Here is a 27,876-nt window from a genome sequence, read left to right on the forward strand (position 1 = left end):
GCTCCAACATATACTTTATTTCAAGATTCTTAAGGTCACTATTCAGTCTTATTATTAACCAAAATTTAATATAATAAAAATATAGAATGATGAAAAGTTAAACAAAATAATAAAAACAGGGAATAAGTCTTACATTTATTGTTTGACTGGTTTCTCTACTGACAGTATGAATGTGAGAGAACAGGAGACCAGTTTAATCAAGAGTTAGAAGTTATTGTCTTTAGAAAACCTCCACAGACACATATAAGCTATTCAGATACTTCTGATATCTTACATTGTAAATCAGTGACGGTCTGTGGTTGGATAAGAGTTCTGCAGCATTAATGCAAAAAAGTTCACTGACATTGTACAGCGACATATGCTGCCTAAAGGATCGGGAAAAGACCACTACCTTTGTCAGGGACCACATTCTGCACTGAGAAAGAAGAGGGTACTGGACTGTTGTGCCTGCAGTAATTTTTGGAGAATTTACAAACGACAACCCCATATGATGCGTGAGGAAGAAGAATGGGACAAAATAACACCTGAAAATCTTCATCACGTTACATCCTTTGCTCCTCAAAGTATTTTAAGATGCCTTGTAACACCTGGGAGATATCACCAGTGTCATTAATCTGAGTTTATCTGCTCAGTAGTTTGTGTAAGAAGAAGCAGCCACCAGGTGTCGCCCTCCTCTCTCTCTCTCTCTCTCTCTCTCTCTCTCTCTCTTTCTCTCTCTCTCTCTCTTTCTTTCTGAGTCTCGGCGTGTTCTTGTTTTTCAGCTGGACCATGTTGAACCCTCCTCATCTGTACTTCTAGGAATCACACATTTGGCACAACGCAGCAAGTAAACAGGGTGTCAAGTCGATAAATCCAGTATGAAGGAACGTTTTACAAATCTGGTAAAAGACACTGAGGGAAAAACATGATGTTTTTTACAGGGTTGAGAAGTTAAATCAGAACAAAGAACCCCTTCAGGTTGGAGACGTTTTAAACTGTGTCTCTGAGCGCAGTATGACCATATTCTGCACAATGATGAGACACAAAAAAGTTTCTTTTAGATTCACCTGCATTTTTCCAACTTGTTTGTTCTTGTTCTTTGGTCTTTAATACCTGAACAATCTGTGTTGCCTTATTTATTTTGGTTTCAGTGTTAAAGCCACATTATTTAATATAATTATCCTGTTGTTTTCTACACACTTACTTTTAAGGTTTGGAAACAACACTTATAACACGATAGCTCGCTGATTGGCTGTGGCTGGTCTCCGGCTGGGCTGCGGACCAATAGGCAGGCGGCAGTGTTTGTCGCTGCGCTGCTATAAAGCTGCGGCTGAGCGAGATGACAGTAAAGACATAAAGACAGTGCGAGAAGGGGGGCAAACTCACATCCCACAGGTCCATTCCCCACTGCTGCTTCGTCTGTTGGTCATTGAAGGGGCATCTGGACCTGCAGAAGCAGAACTGACCTGAGGACAGAGCTGCTCGGCCGCCCCCAGATCCGGATTCGTATCCCCGCGCTCAGGTGAGGCGGTCCGTAGCAGGGATGCTCCACAGCGCTGGAGAATGAGAGGATGACTCATATAGTTGTTTTTGTTTAAATTGTCAGCAGCTTTCAGTGGCATGATTTAATTTGTCACAGACATCAGTTTACAGATGTTTATTTCTTGACAATTTTAGGGGTGTCAGCCTTTTTCCGCCTCTCTGAACATGAAGACTGATTACTTAATAAATGTTTTTAAAGTTGCTTTCATTTCAATGACCAATCACTTCCTCTTTATATTATTCGGATAATAAAAGTCGCACAATTCCAGTTTCCTCCTCTGATCTGAAGCACAAAGTGTATAAAATAAGCAGAATATTAATTTAGATGCGGTTACAGCCTGTTTGCTGTTACTCTTTGTCTCAGAGCGGTATTTCCCTGCCTTGTTGTTGATACCGAACAGCTGAGCGCTTCTTGTTTAGAGTTACATCAAGTTACTAAGACGCAACCCTTGTGTTTCCGGTATTCTTCAAAATTAAAGTATTCAATGACCGTGAAAATATTATGCACTCTGATTATTATACTTATTACCCATCTATTATTTCTTTATTAAATAACTCAATGTTAATAATAGAAATTTTAATAGAAATATTTGTAGTTTTTGCTGTTATGGCTTTGAGCAGGGGTGATATTGAAAACAACCCAACGGAAGCTGGTTATATTGTCTAAGCTAACTTGATAGAAAGGCTGGGGATCGAGAAGATGCGGGTCTGGTTGGGTGGGGGTGGATGGTGCGGATGATTTCAGTCCAGTTCAGACCAGTTTTAAGATCGCTCTTCCTCTCAGGCGCAGATTTCTTTGTTTAATTGTTTTCAACGTGACGAAGTTTAATACAGAAAACACGAGTAAAATATTAAATGTTTCCCCACAGCGCGCGAGACCAGCAAGTTTACGTTTAGTCACACAATGTTCTCATGAAGCGCATTTCATTATAATTTTTAAAGCCATATATATATATTTTTTCATTTTAAGCGAAATCTAAAATTCACGCCTCATAAATGATTTATGTATATTTGATGTTAAAGTCTCAGACGTTAGTCTGTTTCTCGTCGGTGTGCACGCGCTGCTGCATGCACGGATCTGTGAAGCTGCTCAATCTGATAAACCAAACATCTCGCGCCGAACTGGCTCCAACTGGCTTGAGCTGCATTCACGTGTAGTGCCGTTTTCTGTAAAAGAAATAAAATAAATAATAATGATAATAATAAATAAATAAATAAATATTATATATATGTTTTGATTTATTCGCCCATTCCAAATTATTTTAGTTTTTTTACTTAAGAAGTTATTTCTATTGCTGAAATCCAAATTTTAATCTGACAGCATTTTCTATCAGTAAACACATCTGGAAAAAACAGCAACAACCTCACGTGCAGCTGCTGCAGAAGGCTATGTCACCAGCAGCCAATAAGAAAGCATTTCATACCTGTAAGCCAATCAGATATCTCCTCTGGTGGGAACGTTTTTAACTTGAAGGGTGGGGGGGTTGTGGCTTCTAGGGTTTCAGCTGTTCAGTGGTCTTCCTCAGTCTGTTCCCAATCATCATCATCAGCCTAGAACAAAGGATGATTTGTGGTTCCTGGAAAAAAACAAAAAAACAAAAGACAAAATAAATAAACAAATAAAATAAAAATAAAAAAAGCAAGTAGCTCTGAATCATGGCAGAGATGTAATTTTATCCCAGCATTCCATCTGTCAGTATCATGCCCATCACATTTTTTGTGTTTTCCATGTTTCAGGCTCCAGGAGCCTCCTTCAGAACCAGTCAGACCAGCACACCACCACCACCACCCTGGTAGCGATGGCTCCCACCCTGACCACCGCCTTCTCCCGCCGCTGGTGGATGGCTGTTACAGCAGTCATCGAAAACCTGCTTTTCTCTGCCGTGCTGCTCGGCTGGTCGTCCCTGCTCATCATGCTCAAGTCCGAGGGCTTCTACTCCTACCTGTGCCAAGAACCAGGTGTGTCAGCGTTGCATTTACCATTCCTACCCAACTACACACTAACAAATGTTCATTCTTATTAGTTTCAGGCTGAGCTTGAATCTGTACTTAGTCAAATGTACAACAGATGATTAGATTAAATCTATTTAGGCTGATCATGGAGGAAACATACACCACTGCTAATGCTGCACTCTATCATGAAGACATTTGTCATACAAAAAAGCCCGTTACTCCTCTTCAGTGATACCAGGCTTGTTTGCATCCAGTGTCTCACCCAGTGTCTCACAGATATGAGCAGACTGGATTAAATCAGATTGGGTAAATTTGAGATCTTTCAACTTGATTTAACAGTAACTTTCAAGGGTGTTTCCTGGAGAGGAGTTATGCAGATTTTGGGACACAAACAGGTATTAAAATCCCACAACCTCTGTGGAGTTCATTTGCTCTGCAGGAGCAGAGACCTGTGTGAAAAACAGCTGATTTTGAGGGATTCAAAATGTGTAAAAGGATTGTTTAAACAATAATGAGTTTATTTGATCAACATTTTGTTGTGTCCTCAGCTCCCTTTGATCAACGCAGCTTTTTATTTGGTTAATTTAGCCTGGGAGCATCTCACTAGAGAGGAGTTTTCCATGCCAGGATTCAGTAATCAGTGCTCGGTGAAGTGATGTGCTAGGCCATAACAATATAATGAAAATAGACCTGCTGATTTCTGTTAACATGGTCTAAATTGTTTCCTCAACCAGCCAATCGATTCATCCTTCATGCTACACAGAGATCATCACATAAAATATTTCTGTCCTTCTCTCATTGATGTCTGACTGTGTATTTCTCTTTGTATTAAAGTAAAGATAATGGATAAAAGCCTTTAAGGTTAACTTGTCAATAAAACATTTGAGCTTAATTCCACTCTGATAACCGCTCACAGATAGCAACCCGACTCATCCCACCCCCACAGGTCTTCACCCTCTGGTGAAAGCTGAACTGAACATGATCAAGAAGTTCTTCTCATGTACTTATATAATGTAAGTGATGGGGATGAAATCCACTCAAAGACAACAAAAGACTGGGAAGTTAACTGCTACAAATCAGAAACAACTGGAGAAGTGTTTGACAACTAATCAGGTTAATTGGGAACAGGTCAGTAACATGACTGGGTATAAAAGCAGCATTTCAGAGACGCAGTCTTTCTGATGAAAAGATGAACAGAGCTTTACCAATCTGACAAAAACTGAGTCTTGCAAACTTGCAAAGACTTCAATGATCCTACCTACCTGGAAGCCAACCAAAGATTTTCCATTATTTGACTTTATGAAAAGACAAAAAAAAAAAAAAATATAACCTGAAAATAAAATATGCAGTGATGCAGATATCTGTGAAGAACCTTAATGCACCATGCTAGCCGGTAGACAGTATCCAGAGCATGGAAACAATGTGTGTATATATATATATATATATATATATATATATATATATATATATATAAATTAGCAGCAACAGGTGTCTTTGTAAAGGCAAAATAAAAAACAAAACAGTTTTAACTTTACTTATTTGGATGTGAGGTTTGAAAGGGAGCGCAACACCAATGACTGCAAAGCAAACTGATGTAAGGATTGTATGGAAACATATTGTAGGTCATACAGCTTGGAATGAGATGAAAAATACAAGTATGAGCAGGATCTCTAAAAGCACGGTAAAACCTGGGCTGTTGATGGTTCTGTGTGTTCATGTAAGTACTGACTGAACAATACGCAGGAACTCAGGCTGAGCAGGCTGCAGTGCTTCATTATAATATCTGCCTGGTGTTCGGCAAAGGAAACAGGCAACACCACAACAAAGCCACTAAGTGAATATTCTCCTTCTCACTGCGCTGTGACTCTGGAATCTGTGAAAAAGAAACAAGGTCTCAAAAAACAGCCCTGAACCCGTCATTGATCACACGAGACGTAAAACCACTTCATACTAGCTGCTGACTCCCAGTTTGAAGTCAGACGAATGCCGAGGAGTCTTCAGGCGGAGAGAGTGTCTGCTGTGAATGTTTTTCCTTTTTCCCATCTATCACTTTTATTCAAACCTCCCTCTAAAGTTCAGTTTCTGTTTCTGAGTCTATGTTCTGAGATTTATTAGTTAAGTGTTTTGCTGTGGTTGTTGTCGTTGTGAAACATGTGCGACATATACCTTTGTCTAACCCGCATTTTGTCTTGTTAAATGTTTAATGACTCGGCCTGTCTGCACGCCTAATCATCAGCGTGAACAGAACGCCCGCTGAAAAGAGACAACATATTAAAAATGGAAGTAACTCCTTAAATGCTCGGCTGGTGCTGACATGTGTGCAGCTTTGTAACCATTAACTGGCCGTGATCATGACCACATCCTGAAACATGTCGGTTTCTGTGTACTGATGGTGATGTTTGTGTAGGATTACCTCTCTGTCAGATCATTTTTTGGTGCTTTAAAAACAATGACTTGTTTCTGTCAAAGCAGCATACAGAAAAAAATGCAAAACATGAAAAGTGTTGACATGAAGCTTCACTGAAGAAAAGCAGGTGAACAATAAACATTGACTCATTAGAAAGAACTTTTCAAAGGAGATCAGGTTTATACTGTGTGCCAAGAGATGAGTCAGCAGTCAGAGCAACAGTCAGCACTTAATGTTCCTCAAAACTGCAGTCTGGGGGGAGGGGGGCACAAAACTTAAATAACTCCAGGCTGATACACTCACCAGCCTCTTTATCAGCTCCACCTTGCTGGTAGTGGGTTTTAACCCTCTTTCCCTCCAGTACTGCTTTAATTCTTGGTTGCATAGATTCAACAAGGTGTTGGAAACATTGCTCAGAGGTTTTGCTCCATATTGACATGACAGCAACACACAGTTGCTGCAGGTTTGTCGGCTGCATCCATGATGACCCGATGTGGTCTTCTGCTGCTGAAGCTCATCTGCTGCAAGGTTGAACATGTTTTGTGTTTAGAGATGCTGTTCTGCATACCTTGGTTGGAACCAGTGCTCACTGGACTGCCTGTTGCCTTTCCATCATCTCCAACCAGTCTGCCCGTTCTCTTCTGACCAAGACATTCTGGTCCAGACAACTGCTGCTCACTGGATATTTTCTCTTCTTCAGACTTCTTCTTCTTCTCTGTAAACCCTAGAGATGGTTGTGTGTGGAAATCCTAGTAGAAACTCAGACCAGCAACCATGTCATGTTCAAAGCCACTTAAATCCTCTTTCTTACTTATTCTGATGCTCAGTTTCAACTCCAGTAAGTTGTCTTAACCATGTCTGCATGACTAAATGCATTGAGCTGCTTCGCTCAGCTGTACTATGAAATCAGTCATGAGGTGTCAACATGTTTTTTTATAGTTTCTAACATCAACACCCCCCCCTTCCTGTTCCTGCTGGGAGCTGAATCAGCACATGCAGAGATGATGGTATCACTCATGTTTCATCTTTGTGTGTATTAGTTTCTGTGAAATGAGTAAAAGACTCAACAGTTTGGTGCTCCCTCCTCCTCCTCCTTTACTTGTAAGGCATGTGCAAACTTCTCCATATTGCTACGTCTGGCGGTTTGACAGTAAACAAGGGGAGGTGAGCAGGGAACTGTTTTCCTGTGGCAGCTCTGCTGACTGTTGATACCGGCAGAGCTTGACAGAGATAACAGTAATATGGAGCACAAGGACAGAAATAGCCTGCAGATGAACTTGGTGGACTCTGTTTACAGTCAAACTGTTCCAGAGAGGTACCTCCTCCATTCTGGCTCCACTTAGGACTATTTCTGCTCCATGTACTCAGTATTCTGTATTGTTTACTTGACCTCTAATGAGTGTCTTGGGTTTTCAATCAGCTGGTCAGCTTTCTAGTTGGAGGAAGGGGGCAGGGGGGTTTAACAATATTAGAGCTATTCTCAGATGAAATACCTAGAGGGTATTTAATTTTTGAAGACACCATAGTGAATAGGCTGTAGATGGTCAGAAAAAAGACTTGATGGATAAACTGACTACAGAACAAAAGTCTTCACCTCTATGCTTCTTATTTCTTCTTCCAGGAAACAGTTCTGGCCACAACAACTCCAACATCTCCAACTCTGACAGCACAGAAGAAGAGTTCCTTACGATGAACAACTGGCCCATCTGCAAAGACCAGGATGAGATGCTGAACCTGGCCTTCACTGTGGGCTCCTTCCTGCTGTCGGCAATCACTCTGCCTCTGGGGATCGTCATGGACAAATACGGCCCGCGAAAGTTACGACTTCTAGGAAGGTGAGTTTGGAGAAGATAATCTGTCCTGATGAACATCAGATGACTTTAAAGCTGTTATTCATCGACACGTCTTTGTTTTCAGTTCCTGTTTCGCCTTCTCCTGCCTCCTGATCGCCTACGGTGCCAGCGATCCAAACAGTGCGTATCTTTTCTCACTGTGTCAACATCCATCACTTTATGGATGCTGTAGTTTTACTCGGGGCGCTGCTGCCTTACATCCTGTCCTTGGTCGTGTTTCTAATCTGCACTTTCTCCTGCAGATCTGTCCATCCTGATCTTCTTTGCACTGGCGTTAAACGGGTTTGGAGGCATGTGCATGACCTTCACCTCTCTGACGGTAAGATTACAGATGATTTGGAAACAGCATCTTCCTCATTGTGAGACACTAAGATGATTTTATTATGAAGCTGACAAATGGCAGAAGGTAGTTTAGTATTTCTAGGATGAAGGCTCACATCATTTACAGCACAGAGCGGTGACGTCTCATCATTCACACACACTTATCAGTAATCACATTGTCAGCTGTTCTTAGTTTCCTTTACTCTGTGACTTTTAAACAACAAAAAAGTTTCAGATACCAAACAAATGTCTATATCAAACCAAATTTTCTCCAAAAATTATGACATACAGTGAAATACAAGCAACACAGTTTTTCTGAAACGTTTAAACACATTTCCAGAAACTGAGGCTCAGTTTCTTAAAACTCTTAAGCACAATCCCAAAGAGGTTAAGTACTTTGTCAGAGCTTGAAAAGCCTGTGGAAAATGAAAAACAGAACTCCAAACCATATTCTCTCTTCTCCAAAATCATTCTCTCCAACAGAACAACATGCAGTCTTTTCTGTTTCTGTCTGACAGCATCATATAAACACTAACGGAGTAAAGTCCAAACAGCCGTCAGAGGTGTTTCTGCAGGTTCTGGCTGAAGTGTAGGAAGGAATTTTTGCCTCACAATAACATTAACTGAACTGCTTTAATATGCGAAACAAAGGATATTTTATTGTTTGAAGCAAAACTGGTCATTTCACATGCAAATGAATGCAAAAGGTCTGCACACATACAAAATTGTAAAAAAGAGAGACAACTAACCTGATAAAAAAAAAAAAAGCAAAACGCATTGGAACATCACTCTGTTTCTCAACTCTGGTCCTGCTCTTTAGAAGTATCTGCTCGCTTTTGTTTTCCTCTTGCACATCCTGTCTTATTGGTGTTCCATCTTCTTGCCTAACATCTGTATGAGCCACCTGAGTGCACAACATGGTGGAGTTTTTCTTTAGTTTCCCAAAACTGTGGTTTAGAATTATATTTGAGGGATGCTTGGAGCTTAACCCCTTATGATGCAGACGTACCGGTCCCGGTACATGACTACTAATCAACAACATTGCAGCCATGTGTGCAAGCCCCTCCATCATGAATGCCCACAATATACACATCAAATGAAAGCTCAAAGTCTCGTCTTTCCGATGATATAAACCATTTTAACACGCAACAACCACAGCACTAACACTAAAGCCTTTTTTACAGAAAAGCAGAAAGTTTAAATGTTTACTTTCCTTACCTTTGAGGGCTCTCTATAGGTCAAACATCAATATTTCCCATCAAGATTGGTCTCATTCTGTCCGTACAGGTTAGGCGAGGACAAAAAAATATTTTTTCTGTGTGTTCTAAAGTGTATAACTTTTTATCAGTAATACTTACAGTGATTCTGATTGCTGTGGGTGAAACTAGAGAGTGTTACCTTTACAAAGACCCCAAGCCTGTACTTACAATCCAGAGGGTTCAATAACAGCAGTAATTCTAATTTGGAGAGGTCATATTACAGGCGTTTTTGCCAAAATGACCCCGCTTAATAAGGGGTTAAAGTTTGGAATCATATTGTTTATAAATGAGCTCCACTTATTTTTTTTTAGAACTGAGTGTAAAGAAAAAAAATGTGTGTATACATGTAGGAAAACTGTGATACAAATGGCCCAAAACCTCACAGAAGGCTCAATTCAAACACTCACTCTTACACAGTTGGATTATAACAGAATTAATCAAGCCTGGCACCTCAATGTCCGTCTATCCATCCATCCATCCATCCATCCATCCATCCATCCATCCATCCATCCATCCATCCATCAATGAGTTTCGACTCTGTTGCAGTGTGTCAGCGCTGTGTGTGAACATGTGTGGAGGCCTCTGAGTTTCAGCTCCCTGCAGGTCTTTACAAATGTTTTGCTTCCACTGCTGCCACGCTCTGTAACTTTCTAAGAAAACTTCACCTACATTCACTCCTGGTCATTACTGACACATATAACTAATTTTAGGAAGCCCCCAGTCCCTCTTTTTCCTTTGGGTGAATGGTTGGAAAACAGCTATTTTAAGAAGATGGTGTCACTATATCTGGGGCATCATTGGTAAAAATGATCAGCTCATGGTGTCCTACCCTGTTGCTGCTACCCTCTCTCCTCATCAGTCCTTGCTTTACTTCGTGGGAAAACAGGGAGTAAATTTGAGGCCAGGTCAGGGTCAGGATGAATTTTTCCACGTTCTTTAAGCATAAATGTCATCATATTACAGAACCTTCTTGCTCTGAGGTGCTGTTTAAAGCAGTGCTACTGAACTTTTGCAGATTTTTTCTGTGAGGTGCCTCCTACCTGTTCTCCCCAGCCAGTAAAAATCAGTCCTGTGTTGACTCTTGGCTTAGCTCATGCTCTGTCACTTTCTCCCTTTTTTCTCTGTCTTCCTTTCTATAATGTCCACGTGCATTTCTTTGATGAATTGGCCATGGTGTGTTAAAAATGGCTGGTGTGTTGATAAACAGCTGCTATCGTGTGACACGGTGGATAAAGTGAAACTCGGCTGCAAAGTAATGCAATTCCAGAAGTAAAAGATGTGGTTCCTTAGCCTCAGGAAGCTGCAGGGCAACGATGGCTCCAGGAATGAGCATAATAAATGTCGCTGTGCCATCAAAACAAATCAAAAATGGATTTTTTAAGGTCAGAAAGTTACAAAGTGCATCTTTTAAAAGCACCATACCTTCATATCGCTATATAAGCTTTAAATTACATGTCATTAAACAACTCTGATATAAGAGACCTTATGACCAGAATCCACTGAAGTTCACCTGCTTGACCACTAGTCTTACATATGTTCAGTATAAATCCTGCTTGTTGATGCATCAATATAGCAGATGCATTTTTTATACTTGCAAATAACAGAACAATATCAGGTTTAACAATGAGAAGAAATGATACAGAATGAAGCTGAGGAGTGGAGGAAGAGTTAGAAGATTTGAGAAAAGTGACAGAGATGGCGGGTTAGAGCTCTGTAAAAGCACAGACAAGTTGAAAAGATGGCTGACGAAAGGCTCCTGGGAGGAAGTGATGTGTGGAGCGGTGAGGGTCAAACTGGATCAGCAAAGCTGCTCGTCAGGATGATCTCATCATCTGAAAGTGCTGCATCATGGTTAGAGGACATGTGAGCGAGAGACATAGAGAGTTATGAGAAAGCTGGAATGCATTTGTGATGTATTATTCACTGCAACTTTGGCTGGAGGCCAAGAAAAGACCTCTCCTCATTACTTTTTCATCCACACATGGACACATAGGTTGCTTTGTTGTGTGTGTGTTGAGATGTAGGGTTTTTTTTGTATCAGTGTGTGTGTTTCAATTCTTGTTTCCTTTTTTATCTCACGTGTGTTAAGAGTTTTGCTTCTTTGTTGCTGCTTGACTGTTTCTTTCAACACTTGTGCTTGGACATGCTGTTACTTTATTACCACACTCAGCCACATTCACACACACACTGACAGACAAGAGACAAACAGGAAGCTGCAACGGGACTGAATGTGCATGTGCATTTCCCCACCCCGCTTTGCTGTTTCCTATTCACACACAAGTGACTGGGCCTGTTTCATCATGCTTTACTCCTCCCTCCAACATCCCAATCTTAAGTCTAGTTGTTTTCCTCGTCTCCAGTTTCAGTCGCCCTCCCCTCACCGATGGGAACCAACTCAACTATCAGAACTGTCTCATGTGTGCGTGACTTTCGACTCTGTTGCAGTGTGTCAGCGCTGTGTGTGAGCATGTGGAGGCCTCTGAGTTTCAGCTCCCTGCAGGTCTTTACAAATGATTTGCTTCAACTGCTGCCACGCTCTGTAACTTTCTAAGAGAGCATCACCTACATTCACTGCTGGTCATTAGAATAGAACTTTATTGTCATTGCAACAAAAAGTGCAACGAAACTACTATTACAACTAATCTAATAGTTAACAAAACTACAATATTACACACTATTACTATTACAGACACACATAATTATAAATGGTTGTCGCAGTGGAAAGCAGCTATTTTGAGAAGATGGGGTAACTTTTATATCTCTGAAGCTGAATCTTTGCATCACTGGTGAAAGTGATCAACTCACAGCGTCCTACCCTGTTGCTGCTTCCCTCTCTCCTTATCAGTCCTTGCTTTACTTCCTCATTCTCTCCTGTTGATGCACATTCAGCATTCAGCATGGGAAAACAGGGAGTAAATCTGAGGAAAAGGGCCTGGTCAGGATTTATTTTTCCCGTTTGTTGAGCGTAAACAGCATCATGTTACAGACAAGCTCTTCTATTCCTTATAAAACACTCAAACAGACTTTATCTGCATGCACTGCAGTATATACTGTACATACAGTATGTCCGCACCCACATGAAGTCACCAGGCTCCTCCTCCTGTTCTTTGTCGGATGCACGTGTTGGAGCACTTTGGGTTCATTCTGCTGCCTTGTAATATATATTTCCCTTAGTGTTGAGTGATCGCCTCTCTGAGGACTAAATGTTGGATACACATGGTCTATATTTATCATGCTGGAGCTAGAAGGGTGGAGCACATGTTCTGTTCACTGAATATAAAAAAATAAAGCAAAAACACTGAATGAATAAAGTCCACTATTTCTGTTAGATATATTTGAATAATAAAAAATAAGAAGCAGACATCTCATAAGAGGGAACGTAAGCTGACATCAGGCTGACGGAGGAATGCTGTCTGCTGTTTGTCAGCTGGTGTTTGCTAATCTTACAGCCCACTTGGCTGCTCTTTATGATGGAAGCAGTCAGGACTGGACTGGTCAAAGCTGGTTTCCAATGATCCAGCAGCAGGCAGCTGAAGTTTCCACAAGCTGCAGCAAAAATGTCTCTTCCTTTTTTCATTTCTCTGTTCTTTCCTCCAAGTCAGCTGCGTCCAGTTTCCTCATTTTTGACCCACCCAGCCTGAAAAGCTCAGCATATTTCCCCTCTCCATGACTGTCCCATCACGTCACATTTTCAGCATCAGACTTTTTCCATTTCCATTTTCAGCACTCTGCCCACACTGGTATCCACGGTGTAGGAGAGAAAATTAGGTAGAAATTTGCAGTCACAGGGAAAACTTGTTCAAGATTGTGAAGATGAGGACACAGATCAGACTGTGAAAATACTAATGTTGCCTGAAGCACTACCGAAGAATCATCAACAAGTATGCTTATTATATATAAGGAAGCCACATGGTGCACTCTGCATACATCCTTGTTGTTTGTGCTGATAACATTCAGTCCTCTCACCCAGATGCAAATACAGGTCAACAGTTTTCACCAGGCCCACAACTGAGATAAACATGCTTAAAAACCAGTTTAACACTTTAGAGATTTCAACCATTTATATGTCTTACATCACTTTTATCCTCATTCTTTTTATATATCGTTTATCAGACAAAACGTGATTTCCCAAAACGTTTACACCTGTTGCTAAACGATCTCTTATCTCCAGGTGTGACTGCTCTGAGGCTAAAAGAAACCCAGAGTGACTGTTCAAATACTGAATCCATCAGTGTGTGTACTTTGTGCATAGATACACTGTGAACTCTGAGCTAACAGAGGAGTTATTCAGTCAGGGAACAACAACAAAGCCACTTTTGGGTGTTATTATATTTAAGAGGTTGCTCCTGGTTTTTGCTTTTCCCTGCAGAGATGAACATACTGATTCTGATGTTTGTAATGTGATGCAGATTAGAAATTGTTAGGGCTTGGTAGTGCTGAGATTAGCCGAGAAAGAAAGGGGCAGGTGAGGGGAAATCTCCAGAACAAACACTTGGAATGATCAGGAACAACATGATCACATGCAGGTTGAGAAATATGGGGAATACATTCTTCTGATGATTAGAAGTCAACAAAACGGGCTGCTGCACTTGTGGGTGTTTGAGTACTTTTTTGTCCTTTCAGGCACATTTTACCTCAATTTTTGACCATCATTCTGGTGGTGTTACCCCATATGGGATGATTTTCAGTTACAGGTCAGCAGGACACCGGGAACAAGTTTACCCCTTTGGGACATTAGAGAACAAAAAAGTTCCCTTCCAAAAACTATAAAAACATTACAGATGAATATTTTCAGTCCTAATAAAACATTACCAAATATGTAATTATTGAAATTATTCTAACCCTTTAAATACAAATATGATCACATTATTGTTATTATGAAAAAAGTCTGTATTAATGAGTTATTTCCTATATAATGTATGTTAGGGGAGGCAAATTTATTTTGTTTAAAGGTCAAAATCAAAGCAACGTGTAATGTTTCAATTTACAATCTTTTAGTACATTTAAGACTGATAGAAAAAAAATCCCAGTCATCCCTAATCTAATATATGTAAAAAAAAAAAAAAAAAAAAGGAAAATCTACCTCTTTTTTGGGAGGGGGGTGTGTTAATTTAAAAAGTGACATCATTTGATCAAACTGGCATTTAAAGGGTTACGATATTAAAATAATTACATATTTGTTAGTTTTGATTAGGTATGAAGTTGACTGAGCAATTTGAGGGAAAAGCGTAGAAAAATATTAATCTGTAATGTTTGTTTTGCAGTTTCTTGTGAGAACTTTTGTGTCATCTAAAGCAGTGAATTGAGAGCCATTACATTACGTCAAATCTTGCATGGATACTGAAAATATGTTGATTTTTAGCAGTTTAACTTTCACTTATCCAGTTATCTTAACAACTTTAGGATGAACTGCCAAGTTTGCACTACCGGTTAAACTTGAATGCTTTTAGTGTTATCTGTCCTAGACAGCAGTGGATAGCATGCTAAAAGATGTCCGTTTGGACTTTAACACTGCATTCATGTCATTTCAGATTCACCATAATTAGCTTCCTGCTTATAAACAGCAGGAATCTGAAAACTATACAGTGGAAAGTCAAATATTACTGAAAGCATTCACTACCTGAACCACCCTGTTTGCCTAAGTGATGTGTTTTTGGCTCCAGTAATGAAAACACTGCTACCTTGTCAAGCCCAACAGCTGCTCCTCCCATCGGCACGCTCACTCAAACCTCACAAAACTGGCCCCATTAATCCCTGCTTCTTCTTTCATAAGCAGCAGAACAAACCAGTTTGTCACATGTTTTAGCGAAACATTGATCTCAGCAGCTGACTGAGGCTCAGACTTGTAGTAACCCGGAGAAGTGCCAGTGTGACGTAAGCTCAAAATTAGGCCAATGCTCTGCTCTGCCAGACAGTGTCTGCCTGGCTTTTGCTTTTGATTTAATTTGAGAGTTTTGCTTTGGCACCACGCTTTTCTTTTTTGGGGGGATTTTGTGAAGAAATCCTCCAAATAAACCTGTCCCTGGAAATATAACACTTGAGTGTAATACATTTAAATATTATGTGAAAAGATTGGTCAACTTTGAGCCGTCATCATGACGCCAAATCCTGATGGTTTGTTTCATTTCTTCTTTTCTCCGTCCACTGGGCCAAAGGTGAGCCTTTCTCCCCCAGCAAACCCTGCTTGTCAGGGAATCAGACACCACCTGCAGAGAAAGCGAAGGAGTCTGGGGAGGCCTTGTTAATTTAAGTCATCGGTGGCATAGTGATTTCTTTTTTTTTTGCTCACCTTTAGTCCACTTCAATTAGAGGAGGTTCCAGCTGCTTATTAACAAGCTCTCCCCCTGTAGTGAACACAGTAGCTGGATGGATGGGTCGACGGACGGATCATGACAATGAGATAGAGGGGGAAACTTACTATTCATGACCCATAAAACTCTTTTACTGACCAATTTTTGTCTAATTTTACCTCCCAGCCCCCATTTGTTCAACAAGAACATGCTTTTAAAAGAAGCAAACTTTGACGGAGACCATGAACCTCTAAGCCACATGTTGCTCTCTTGGTTTTGGCTCTTCGCTGTCAACTTCCTGTAGCAGATGTTTACAGTTTGCCTGCTTAAGAACACACTGTCCTCTTTTCTCTGTTTGATTTGAGCATCATTATGCAAGACTCGGGTTTTTCTCTTTCTGCTCTGCTGCAAACACAGGAACAGAAACAAGGCAAGAAACACCCTGAATCTGCAGCCTGCACAGGGAGTGCTGGGCACTGACGATTTATCAGTAATCAGTGACATGGAACATAGTGTGTTTGCAGTTCGCTGCATTCTTTCACAGGGTGTATGAAGCTTTTAATAGATTGCTACAGGTTGTATAAAGTGAAATGTGACAAGACAGAATAGTTGGCAACCTTACAAAGCAAAGCTGAATGAACACCTGCAGTGTGAAGCTGCCAGCACACACATATGTATCATTTAATGCACGTTAACAAGGTTCAGAGCAGTTCTGTTGAATTCAGTCTGAACTTATTTGTCTCAGTTTATTTACAGTTACATGTAAAAAAATAAAAAGTTAAAAAATAACACAAAGAAGACTGCAATAAAATAAAATATAAATACATTAAATTAATAATTAAATAAATGAAAATATATGATAAAAAATTAATTATAAATAATATCAAAATAAATAAATACATGAATAATAGTAAATAAATAAAAATAAATCAATGAAATGAAAAGAAATAAAATAAGAATAAACTATTTGCTGTAATTTCATGCACAAGGCATGAATTTTGCTGCATATCTGCCTCTTCAACGAAGTGAAGAAGCCTTTTTCCTGTAGAAGAGGGAATAGTTGATCTATGGATGAGCTGATCTGTGATCAGTTCTGGCTGCTCTCTCTGCAGCTCCCCAACATGTTTGGAGACCTGAGGTCGACGTTCATCGCCCTGATGATTGGATCTTATGCTTCCTCTGCTGTCACCTTCCCCGGCATCAAGGTACCATCTTCTCCTCCTTCCTCCACTTGGTAATTGGAGTGTTTTTCATTGGTTTATTAATTTTCTATCATGGTGTTTTTGTTTGGTTTCTGTCTCGCCCCCTTTAGGTGATCTATGATTTGGGTGCCACCTTCATCTCCATCCTGATGGTCTGGGCTGGCTGTGCCTGCCTCGTCTTCCTCAACTGCTTCATCAACTGGCCTCTGGAGCCCTTCCCAGGCCCTGAGGACATGGATTTCACGTAAGACGAAGCCACTGTTGTACTATTAGCTATTCAGGATGTACCTGATCTGAATCAGCTCCATCTGAGCCCAGACAAAAACATGTACGTTTGCTTCCATACTTATTAAATCCTGCAGTAAGATAGCAGAGCCTGCTGAGCCCTAAAGAGGAAAGCCCATAAAACCAGATGATCGTTCGACTTTGTTTTCGTTCACCTGAGTCTTTTCCTCTTTTCTTTCTTACCCTGCTGACATTTTTCTCCTTTATCATTTGCCCTGTGTTCTTTTAGGGTCAAGATTAAGTTCAGCTGGCTGGGCTTCGACCACAAGATCACCGGGAAGCAGTTTTACCGGCAGGTGACCACGGTGGGCCGCCGTCTCAGCGTCGGCCACTCGATAAAGCAGCCGCAGCAGCCGCCCAAAGATCTGGCCACGCAGGAGGCCAACAAGCTGTGCCTGTCCACCGTCGATCTGGAGGTGAAGTGCAAGGGCGACGAAGAGAGTAAGTCTGGAGAAGAAGATCTAATTTAAATATTTTGCAAGTCTGAAGTGAAAGTAAACCACTGCCTAATGCCGAGGTTTGGGCTTGGAAAACATCCGGTTTATGGGTCACAGCTTTAAAAACCTAAACCCTCAACATGCTGCTCACAGAAAGTCTCTGCTGTTTGTGTGTCTCAGAGTAGAAATCCAAAACACAAATAATTTAGCATAAGACCTCCTTGTTCTTACTCAAGCCCCTACTACGCCAACCTATGAATATTCATCTGGGCAGCTCAAAAGCCACTGTCTGTGGGGTATGTGTGCCAGATTTGTCTGAGTGATGGACAAACGGCCCACCCACAGGGTCCAGAAACAACGGTGATATTAACAGCTCCTGAGTTTCCTGATTTAAAACCCGCTCAGCTGTTTTTCTCTTTTTGCACCACATCAGCGCCAACTACAATTCACATACACTCATTTCAGCTGTAGATCAACTATGCCTATGTTTCTGCTAAAGGTGCAGAGAGATGATCATCTTTGCTTTTTTAAAACTAAAACTTGCCAGAAAAAGAAACTTCTTAAAAGTGAAAACACTGAATGTCTATGTTGGAGTTTTGGTTTGTCCTAAATTTCCATGTTTTCCCTAAGAACAGATGAGAAAAAAGGTACCAAAAGCAGAAAGAAGATGGATTTAGATGTAAAATTTATTTTAAAACCATTAAACATTGAAGATGGACACCTGTGTCCAACAGTGGAGCACAATCATTACCTCCTCCCCACACCCCTGCAAAGTTCATCTCTGTAACCCAGCCCCCCGTCAGGGTCAGTCAGTCCCAGTAGGTGACTAGCAGCTCCCCTCTCAGCCTTTTTGGTACCAAACAGACCGTGGAATTGCTTTGGATCGTGTTCTTGGAAAAGCCACTCAGCGGGTGTTGTGGGGTAGTTTTGCTTTGGCTCCAAGAATCCAAGTGTAGGTGTGTGTGTATGTGTGTGTGTGTGTGTGAAGTGCATTGAGGATGCACATGGCTGGTTTCTGAACATCTGGATTTTTCTGTCAGTGTCTTTGAAGAGTCCCACATTTCACACCTGCACACAAACCGCCTGATTCTCATTTTGAAACTGTTTCATAGGATTCAGCTTTTGTTTCTATCTCTCTCTGTTCTGAATTTATTATAAACTTTATCACGGGCCGTACTGACAACAAGTCAGTGGTTGCAGTGTACCCCCCAGATCCAAAATAAAATGCAACGCTATCCTGGCTGCTCTTAGTTCAAATCCTACATCTCTGAAAGGGTATGTACAGGTTTGAGAGCAACATTTGCTCTCATCCAGATGACGTCTATTTCAGGGAAGGGACAATGCTGAACCACATACTGCATCCATCACAGGAGAAGGTGCTGAACTGGCCTGCCTGCAGTCCAGATCTTTCACCCGTAGAAAACATTTGGAGCATCATGAAACTCAAAGTCCAGCAATGAAGGTCCAGGACTGTAGAGCAGCTAGAATCCTGCATCAGACCAGAATGGGACAACATTCCTCTCCTAAAACTCCAGAAACTGGTCTTCTCACTTCCCAGATGTTGACAGACAGATGTTAAAGGAAGCGGGGATGCTGTACTGTGGGAAAAAATGCATTTGGGGTTGTGCTAGTTTGATATATAAACAACATTTCCTCAAGTGACTCAGTGACATAAACAAAACTTTGGAGCATTTTAGACTTCTTTTCTTCTGCCTGATCATGTTTTCCACGTATGGCTTCATGCATACTGCTCAGATTCTAATAATCCACTGCTGATAAAACATTACAATGCCTGATGAGCACAGCCGAGCAGATCCCATAATTACACTGAGCTGAGTGTCTGTTGGTAAAGGCAATAAAGCCAATGTGCTCCATCTGTGCACCCACCGTTAATTGGTCTCTCCAATTCTTCACCATAAGAACAGATGAGTCCACTTTCCATTTATAAGCATAACTAAGATTAATGATCAACTTTTACTCCAACAGACCTCTTTAAATTCTCCAATCACGGAGCATATGGAAATCAACATATTCAGGTTTGGACATGTTGCCATTGCAGCCAGAGTCACGTGGAGAGAGTTTCGAAGGAGCATAGACATGTTTGTGTTTGTAGCTGCAGATGATCAGGTTGGGATTTTTTAGCCATGTGACCTGTTTGAGTTGTTGTTGGATTGCTATGAAATCTTTTGTCCCATTAAACCAATTCTAGTAGTGCAGACTTTCTGTTTTTGTATTTTATATTTTAGTTCAGCCGGTGTAGATAGGTGGGTGGTACCTGCTCAAAAGACGGCTTTCCCAAAGACTTGAAGTGGTTTTTGATTTCTGTTTTAAAGCAGTAGCTATATATTTTGGACCTGAAGTGAAGGGAGTATTGGGAGAGAAGGGCTTGTCTCTGAAGGCTTATATCTCTTTAATTCAGTTTCCACAAACACCAAGAAACAGGCTGATTATAACCCTTTGATGGTCACACTAAGAAAAAGCTTTAGATATTTTTTGCATTTTTTTCATTGCCTTGGAACAAGAAATTTTTTTACACAAATAGTTGAAATAACAGGTAAGATATGGTAACAATGGTTAAATATTCAAAATTAGAAACACTAATTTTTACTACCAAACCGAGTGGTAGACATGGTTAAGGCAAGTTTATTTCCACAAATATTAAATAAAATTTATTTTAGTTGCTGAAATATTTGCTCTGCCAAGCAGTAGTGCTGACAGTTAAAAGGATGAGAAGTACACTTCATGTTCAGATCAACAATTCTTAATTAAAATATCTTCTTTTTTTCCAAGGGTTTTTATTTTCTAAGGCAGTGCCATATTTTGAGCTCATTTCTCTGTTTTTGCCAAGCTTTGTACAATGAGCACATGCAACCCAGTCATTGAGCTGGAGATAAAATCCTGTTGTAATAATCTTGAAATTTTTATCATCTAGGAAAATGTTTATCAAATAGAAGCACAAATACCCCTTGGGGTACCTAAGGACACTCAAGGGGGAATGTGAAAAACTGAAAAAATAATAAAATTTGCAGATTCAAGTCATCACAAGACCAGTGAAATCATTAAAAGCTCTGGAGAATTCTGTGGTGTGTTTGCTTGCTGTTGACCTGCTGCTGCTACTCTGGCAGAGATGATGTTGGACAACAACACAGTGGAAATACTAAAAGCTTTGCCTTTTTCTAATGACACATAAAAATTAAAGAGACATTGACTCACTGTTACTCCAGCTGGATGAATACACAGATGTGAGTGGAAACTTGTTGCTTTAGTTTGATACATTGACGCTGATGATATTGATGAACATGTCCTCTTCTGCAAAAGAGGGAAAACATCCCATTTTTCCATGAAAACAGTCGCACCTTTTAGTTATGAAAAAAGATTTGGCATGAATTTAATCGAAGATTATTCACAACATTTTTTAAATATGTCTTTTTAAAATGTTTGAAATTTGAATCAGTGTTTCTTTAGTTTAAAAACTAATAAATCAGGCAGTGATGGTTGAAGCTCTGCATTAGTGTGTTAAAAAAAAAACATCTTCCACACAGGTTTGTGACACACTGATTTAGGAAAATAACGAATACTACCAATCATTTACAAAAGCAGCATCAGTCCCGTGAGCAGGCGAAATCTCCATTCTCTTTGATTTTGATTGTCTCGTCTCATTGCCTCTGCAGCTCCATCTTTCATGAAGAGTATCTTCAGTCCCATCTTCCTTCTCAGCCTCATCACCATGTGTGTCACTCAGCTTCGGCTCATCTTCTACATGGGAGCCATGAACACCATCCTGGAGTCCCTGACAGATGGAGACCTGAACACAGGTGTGTGTCGCTGCTTGCAGGATGTAGTTTAGACAGAGATGATGTTTGTCCTGCGATTGCTTCCTATCTTAAACACCTCTCTAACATCCCTGCCATGCTGGCTTCCTGCTGCTGCTGTAACAGTGGAGAGGATGCAAGTGGGTAAGAGACCAGAGGCCAGACCGAGCACCTACATTCATCCTCTCCTCCACTCTGTCCTGTCTAGCTGTCTTGTTTAAAGCATGAAGCCTGCTGTCATATGTGTGGTCACACACCTGAAAATGTTTTCTAATGATTTCTGTCAGTGACGTGCACCATCCTCATTTTGCTCATATCATACTCAAAGTGTAGCATCAGCACATAATAAGAGCTGTGTGTGCTGTCTGTCTCTCAGTGAGCGTGTACACCTCCATCTTTGGCGTGCTCCAGCTCCTGTGTCTCATCACCTCTCCTGTGATCGGCTACGTTATGGACTGGAAACTCAAAGACTGCGACGATGATAATGAAAAGACTGTTAAAAGGTGAGGGTGCACAAGTTTAGGCTTTAACCCGTTGGTACCAGATGTCCCGTGGGCATGACATGACAAATAAATTAAATAAATTATTTTACTCAGTCGCCCTTAAAAGTGCCTATGCATGTTACACACCACTGGAAAGATAAGATTCTTGAGATGTGAATGCTATATAACATTCCTAGTTACAATCATAACTGTAGATTCAGTGAACACTTATTTCAGACCAGTTGCAAATGCAATTTATCTTTGAAGCCATACTGTACTCCAGTAGCTGATGATATTACAATAAACATTCTACTGTTACGTCAGCAAGGGTCCAGTAAAAGTAGTCCAGCAAAATAGTTGGTCCATGATGGATTGTAATGGGTTAAACTAAAAAGAAAGGAAGAAAAAAATGGAAAAATGTAAGATTTTTTTGTTTTTGTCCTGCATCAGAGAGCCTGGTGAGCCTCGCCGCCCTTCCAAACAGATACAGAAGATTGTCAATGCCACCAGGGCCTTCATCTTCACCAATCTCCTCCTGGTTGGCTTCGGAGCCACCTGCATTATCCAGAACCTGCCACTTCAGGTACAAAAACATGGACATGCTGCAGACGAGAGAAGTTTGTCTTTTCTTTTCTGTTTATTTTTGGGGGTATTCACATTTCCAGACATGTGCTGCTGCAGCTCCTCATGAGGAGAGCAACCTCTGCAGTATTCAGACAAGAGGCCCAACTATCAGGGCTGTACTGACCCCTGCTGGACGGAAATATCATGTCTTCCTTCTTTTTTTTTTTCTGAGTCTCTTTTATTAAAGATGAAAGCAGTTCTGAGCAGACACCAGCCGTCTGTGATCTGATCTAGCACTTAATGGGAAAAAATATCTGTTCTGTCTTTTCTCTACAGATTCTGTCCTTCATCCTGCACACTATTGTCAGGGGCTTCATCCACTCTGCAGTCGGAGGCCTTTATGCTGCTGTGTGAGTGTTCAGATAATGATTGCATCCCAATAACAATGAACAATGACTGTGTGTACTGACAAAAAAACAACATATTCTGCTGAGGGATGATTTTTCTTAAGGTTTTGCAGAAAATCTCACTTATGCTTTGGATTATATAACCACAACAGTTTGGAATCTTGCAGGAAACATTTAATAGACTTTTAAAGAGAGAATTATTACAGCACACTTACCAGCAACTTTATCAGGTCCACCTTGCTAGTACTGGGTTGTACTTCCTGTAGAACGGCCTTAATTCTTGATGTCAAAGATTCAACAAGGTGTCAGAAACATTCCTCTGGGATTTTGCTCCCTGAGGAGGAAAAAACAAAAAACAGTTGCTGCATATTTATCTGCTGCACATCAATGATGAAAATCTCCCGTTCCACCACATCCCAAAGCTGCTCTGGTGGATTGAGATCTGGTGACTGTGGAGGCCCTTGGAGTCCAGTGAGCTCATTTTCATGTTCTAGAAAGCAGGTGGAGATGATCTGAGCTTTGTGACATGGTGCATTATCCTGCTGGAAGCAGCCATGAGAAGATGCTACACTGTGGTCATAAAGGGATGAACATGGTCAGCAACAATACTCAGGTAGCTGAGCCTACCATCTCAATATGTGAACTGTAGCCTTCCTGTTCTTAGCTGACAGGAGGCATCTGGTGTGATCTTCTGCTACTGTAGCCCATCTGCTTTAAGGTTGGATGTGTTTAGAGATGCTATTCTGCAGACCTTGGTTGGAACCAGTGCTTATTTAAGTTCCTGTTGCCTTTCTATCATCTCCAACCAGTCTGCCCATTCTCCTCTGACCTCTGACACCAACAAGACATTTTAATTCAGACAGCTGCTGCTCACTGGATATTTTCTCTTCTTCAGACCATTCTCTGTAAACTCTAGAGATGGTTGTGTGTGAAAATCCCAGTAGATCTGCAGTTTCTGAAATACTCAGACCAACAACCATGCCTAGTTCAAAGTCACTTAAATCCCCCTTCTTTCTCATTCTGATGCTCAGTTTGACCTTCAGCAGGCTGTCTTCATCATGTCTACATGACTATATGTACTGAGTTGCTGCCATGTGATTGGCTGATTAGATATTGATGTTAAGGAATTGATCAGGTGGACCTGATAAAGTGGCAGATATGTGTAGACTTGACATTCATTCAGAAACATAAGAACTACCACATGTCATGTGACCTTTTGTCAAACATGTTGTTTGTCCTCTGCAGGTACCCATCCTCTCAGTTCGGCAGCCTGACGGGAATGCAGTCTCTGATCAGCGCTCTCTTTGCCCTCCTCCAGCAGCCTCTTTTCATGGCCATGGTGGGACCCCTGGAGGGAGACCCTCTGTGGGTAAGGCCATACAAATAATCTGGACATCAACATCACTGGGCGTTAACATGTTGAATCACTGCATCGTCATCATTTTGTCTGTCTGACCCGTAGGTAAACGTGGGCTTGTTGGTGCTAAGCATGCTGGGATTCTGCCTGCCCCTCTACCTGCTGTGCCACAGTCGCTACCTCCAACGCCTCCGAGACGAGCAGGACGAGGATCCCAAGATCTACGTGAAGATCAATAATGGCAGCGCTCCCGAGGCCTCCGTGTAGAAAGGATGAAGCTTTTCCAAACAGCAACAAGCTCCATTAATCCAAAGGAGGGTGGAGTTTGCTTCGCCCTCACCTGTTTGACACGTGTGATCATTTCATTCACTTTGAAGCTGCAGAATCTGCATCCTTACACACAAACTTTACACTGCTAAACCTACATGAAAACACTGTGACACCCAATTCTGTGAAAACCCGACACAATCTGCAGCCTCAAAACCTCGACTGCATCCCAGACCTGTTGAAAAACTGACTGATTTTAACCTCCACTCATCATTTTCAGACCTTTCTGATCCTGAATGGAGGATTTTGGTCATGTGAACATCTTGGATTTCAGTAACACACTCTATTTCACATTTAAATTTATCTTATTATGGTAGACAAAGTGCACGTACACACAAACATGCTGTCCGTCCCCTCATCTTCACCTCCAATCATTCTGGAGGATGTTTTTAGAGTCTGACTCAATCTACACAGACATCATCATGCAGAAAACACTGCAGCATGTGTGCGTTACATAATGCAGTGTGATATTAAACACTGCATGATATTATTCCTGTTTCTCAGCCAATGTCGCAGAGACAGTTCACCATGTTTTTATGTCCTCTGTTTAAAATATGTTACTCTTTTTTTGTATTCACTTGCAATATGATCTCAGATGTGGTGTTAAATCTTTGCTCCTCATTCACGACGTGGCGACGTGAAGGAGGAAACGTCTGTAAAACAGGTAGACGGTTTACAGGCTGGATTAGTATTTTTACACACACAGTTTTAGCAATAAACACTTCTGTGAGGTGCTGGGCACTCACACAAACACAGGCAAACACACAAGTTCATTCAGTCATGTTGTAGATTACATTGAGGTGCTAGCTGATTAACAGAAACATGTTTGCATTTTGCTTTAAGTTGCAGCTGAGTTTTGTTTTGTGTGTGTGTGTGTGTGTTTTTTTTTTACTGTAAACAAATAACATTAACTCTACATGGTGAATTCCAAAGAAGCAGTTTAGTTTAGGTTTCATGTTGTTGTCATCAGATTTGTAGTGGTTCTGCTCGGGGAAACTTGACTTAACCTCTTAAAGACATTAAAGGAGATTTGCTTAAAGGTTTAAGCAAATCTGGGATAGACTCCAGCTTTCCCACAACCATGAATTAGAATAAGCGATATGGAAAATGAATGAATGAATGCTAAACAGTAGCAGGGTGATACATGTGTTCTTCCAGCCTCTGAGAAAATACGTTGACAATTAAGAGTCTTTGTCTCTGAGAGAGAAGCCTGGGATTTGCAGATGATGATGTAGGGAGATAATTATTCATTCCATTGTCTTTAAATGCTGTTAGAAGCTCCTCAGATCCTCCTGTTTGGCAGTAACTGACTGAGACACCTTCAAAGATGGTCGTGGCCCTCAGAGTGCCTCTCTGGGCTGTGGTGGGGTGGATCCAGGCAGGATGTGCTGGACATTTCAAACACATCTCTGAAGTGTGATCCAGTGACAGATCTGAGAGACACGCCTCTGCTGCCCTCACGTGCTCCCAGCGCACGACCTGATGGAGAAATGAGCGGCACATGATGCACTTTAGATACCTGAAATGGACCTCATTCACATTTTTTTTTTAAAAGCCCCCCCAATGCAAAGAATGTAGACTCAGAGCTCCGGATGTAGATTTGTAATTCTTAACATGGAAATGGAGAAATTATTTTATTTTTCTATACTCAGAAAAATAAGAATTACTTCATATATTTGTTGGTGGCCTTCACGTGCGTGACAGCGTGGCAGAGTCTTGTCTCTCAGTCTGAACAGCTTAACATTTTTATTAGTTTGTAAAGAAGCAGAGATAATCATATGGAGTAAAACTGGTGAAGACATGATGGTAAAAAGATGCATTTGTGAAAAAATGTTCATGAAAAGCACCTTTTCTAGTCGTACATCTGAGCCCACGAGTGAAACTTTGGATTTTCTACATTAAACCTGCACCGACAGGTTGCAGAAAATTATTCAATTGTCCAAAACTTACTCAAAAATATGTGTAAGAAACAATGAGTTAAACTTGCAGGTTTTGTTCCTCTGATATATACTGAAGCACCAGTTGGACTCCATAGAGAACATGTCAGGTCCTGCTGCTGTCTCTGTTGTGTTGATGGCAGGTACAGATGCAGATGGATGTAAATCTTTTCTTCTGTTGCCCTGGTAACCCATCCTGAACTCATGTGATTTCAGGACAGCTTTGGATTGTTTGTTGTCACATGTAGCGTCATGTGGGAACCGAGTCTGGACTGAATGACTGACGAGTTCATCCCTGAAAAGCCCAGATCAATCAGCACTTTGGATCACTGCCGTTCAAATTATTCACCCTTATCCTGTCCCCATCTTCCTCACTGAATCCCAAACTCCTGGGATAAGGGTTCTAAGTTTAGTTTAATTTTTTTGGTTGATGTATCAATGACTTTCCCTGTGACTGAATTTTTCCTGCCACCGTTAGCTGGAGTTATGTGTGACAATAGGAGGTGGGAATTACTGCAGAAACACGGACTTCTTCTCACCCATCTCCCATCACAACCTCCGCTGTGGCTTTGTTGTCTTTGACAACTTTTTTTCTCTTTGATGTTTACAAGAAAGTGCATTTCCATGATTTTATCTTTTATGTATGTTTTCTCTTTTTCTTTACCACATTATAGCTGTTGTCAATTACTTTTCAAGACATCCTGTTTCAACTGAAAAAGAAAAAAAAAAAGTCAGCATATGAAACAAAATAAAAATAATTTGTATAAAAGGTCTCTCTCATTTACAACCTCCTCCAAGAAAGAGTTTAGTTGACATTCAGCAAATCCAACCTCAGATGAACAAGTATCATTATTTATTGAACAGACACTAAAAATTTGAATCCGTGTGTGGAAAAACTGTCCAAGTCATGATCTAGCAGCTTGTGGAATCTCCTTCAGCAGTAACGAGTTCAGGTAATGTTTTTCTGGATGATGTTATCAATCTCCCCCATGGTTGTGGAGGAATTGTGCTCCACTCTTCTTTCCAACGGGGCTTCAGTTCATTGAGGTTTGCAGCTTTAGTTTCTGCACAGTTCTCTGAGGGTCCCACCACAGCATTTCAATCAGGTTAGTGCAGTGGTTCTCAAACTGGGGTCGTCTACTGGTCCACACTCCGAACCACTTGATGGCAGTAATGCACCAATTTGTTTTTGCCATCTGCCAAAAAATATAAATGGGAAGAACTGAATTTTAGAACTGAATTTTGAAGTTTACTGAATGCATTAAAGCAGGGGTGCCCAAGTTCGGTCCTCGAGATCTACCATCCTGCAACTTTTAGATGCAACTCTTCTCCAACACGCTTGAATCAGATGTCATCTGCATGTCACTCAGCTCTGCAGAGGCCTGGTAACGAGCCAGTCATATGATTCAGGTGTGTTAGAGAAGGGTTGCATCTAAAAGTTGCAGGGTGGTAGATCTCGAGG

At 40.9% G+C, this 27,876-nt stretch overlaps 1 protein-coding gene and 1 long non-coding RNA gene across 3 annotated transcripts; one reads left to right on the plus strand and one right to left on the minus strand.

Moving 5' to 3' along the window:
- Positions 1-1,313: 1,313 nt before the first annotated feature.
- On the plus strand, positions 1,314-27,021 carry LOC121645761 (large neutral amino acids transporter small subunit 4-like). Of its 2 annotated transcripts, XM_041994446.1 has the most exons (15): positions 1,314-1,501; positions 3,259-3,480; positions 7,503-7,716; positions 7,799-7,854; positions 7,977-8,053; positions 16,717-16,809; positions 16,917-17,050; positions 17,321-17,532; positions 21,200-21,343; positions 21,467-21,484; positions 21,717-21,843; positions 22,273-22,405; positions 22,723-22,796; positions 24,039-24,162; positions 24,256-27,021. In XM_041994446.1, the coding sequence occupies exons 2-15, from the start codon at positions 3,321-3,323 to the stop codon at positions 24,415-24,417; spliced, it is 1,728 nt and encodes a 575-aa protein (XP_041850380.1). In that variant the 5' UTR covers positions 1,314-1,501; positions 3,259-3,320; the 3' UTR covers positions 24,418-27,021. The 2 variants fall into 2 exon arrangements, with proteins under 2 accessions (XP_041850380.1, XP_041850381.1); XM_041994447.1 differs by lacking the exon at positions 21,467-21,484.
- Positions 2,489-6,510, minus strand: LOC121645785. The gene is made up of 3 exons (XR_006011506.1): positions 6,450-6,510; positions 2,946-3,098; positions 2,489-2,688 (listed from the first exon to the last, which is right to left on the minus strand). It is a non-coding gene; the product is annotated as an uncharacterized LOC121645785 (long non-coding RNA).
- Positions 27,022-27,876: the final 855 nt, after the last annotated feature.

This window comes from Melanotaenia boesemani, chromosome 9 (genome assembly GCF_017639745.1).
Source record: "Melanotaenia boesemani isolate fMelBoe1 chromosome 9, fMelBoe1.pri, whole genome shotgun sequence".
NCBI classification, from domain to species: Eukaryota; Metazoa; Chordata; class Actinopteri; order Atheriniformes; family Melanotaeniidae; genus Melanotaenia; species Melanotaenia boesemani.

Excerpts from the sequence above, each read along its gene's own strand:
- LOC121645761 (XM_041994446.1), top strand. The coding sequence starts at position 3,321 with ATGGCTCCCACCCTGACCACCGCCTTCTCCCGCCGCTGGTGGATGGCT. Across the intron at positions 3,481-7,502 it reads CTACCTGTGCCAAGAACCAG|GAAACAGTTCTGGCCACAAC; the intron begins GTGTGTCAGCGT and ends TTCTTCTTCCAG. Across the intron at positions 22,406-22,722 it reads TCCAGAACCTGCCACTTCAG|ATTCTGTCCTTCATCCTGCA; the intron begins GTACAAAAACAT and ends TTTTCTCTACAG.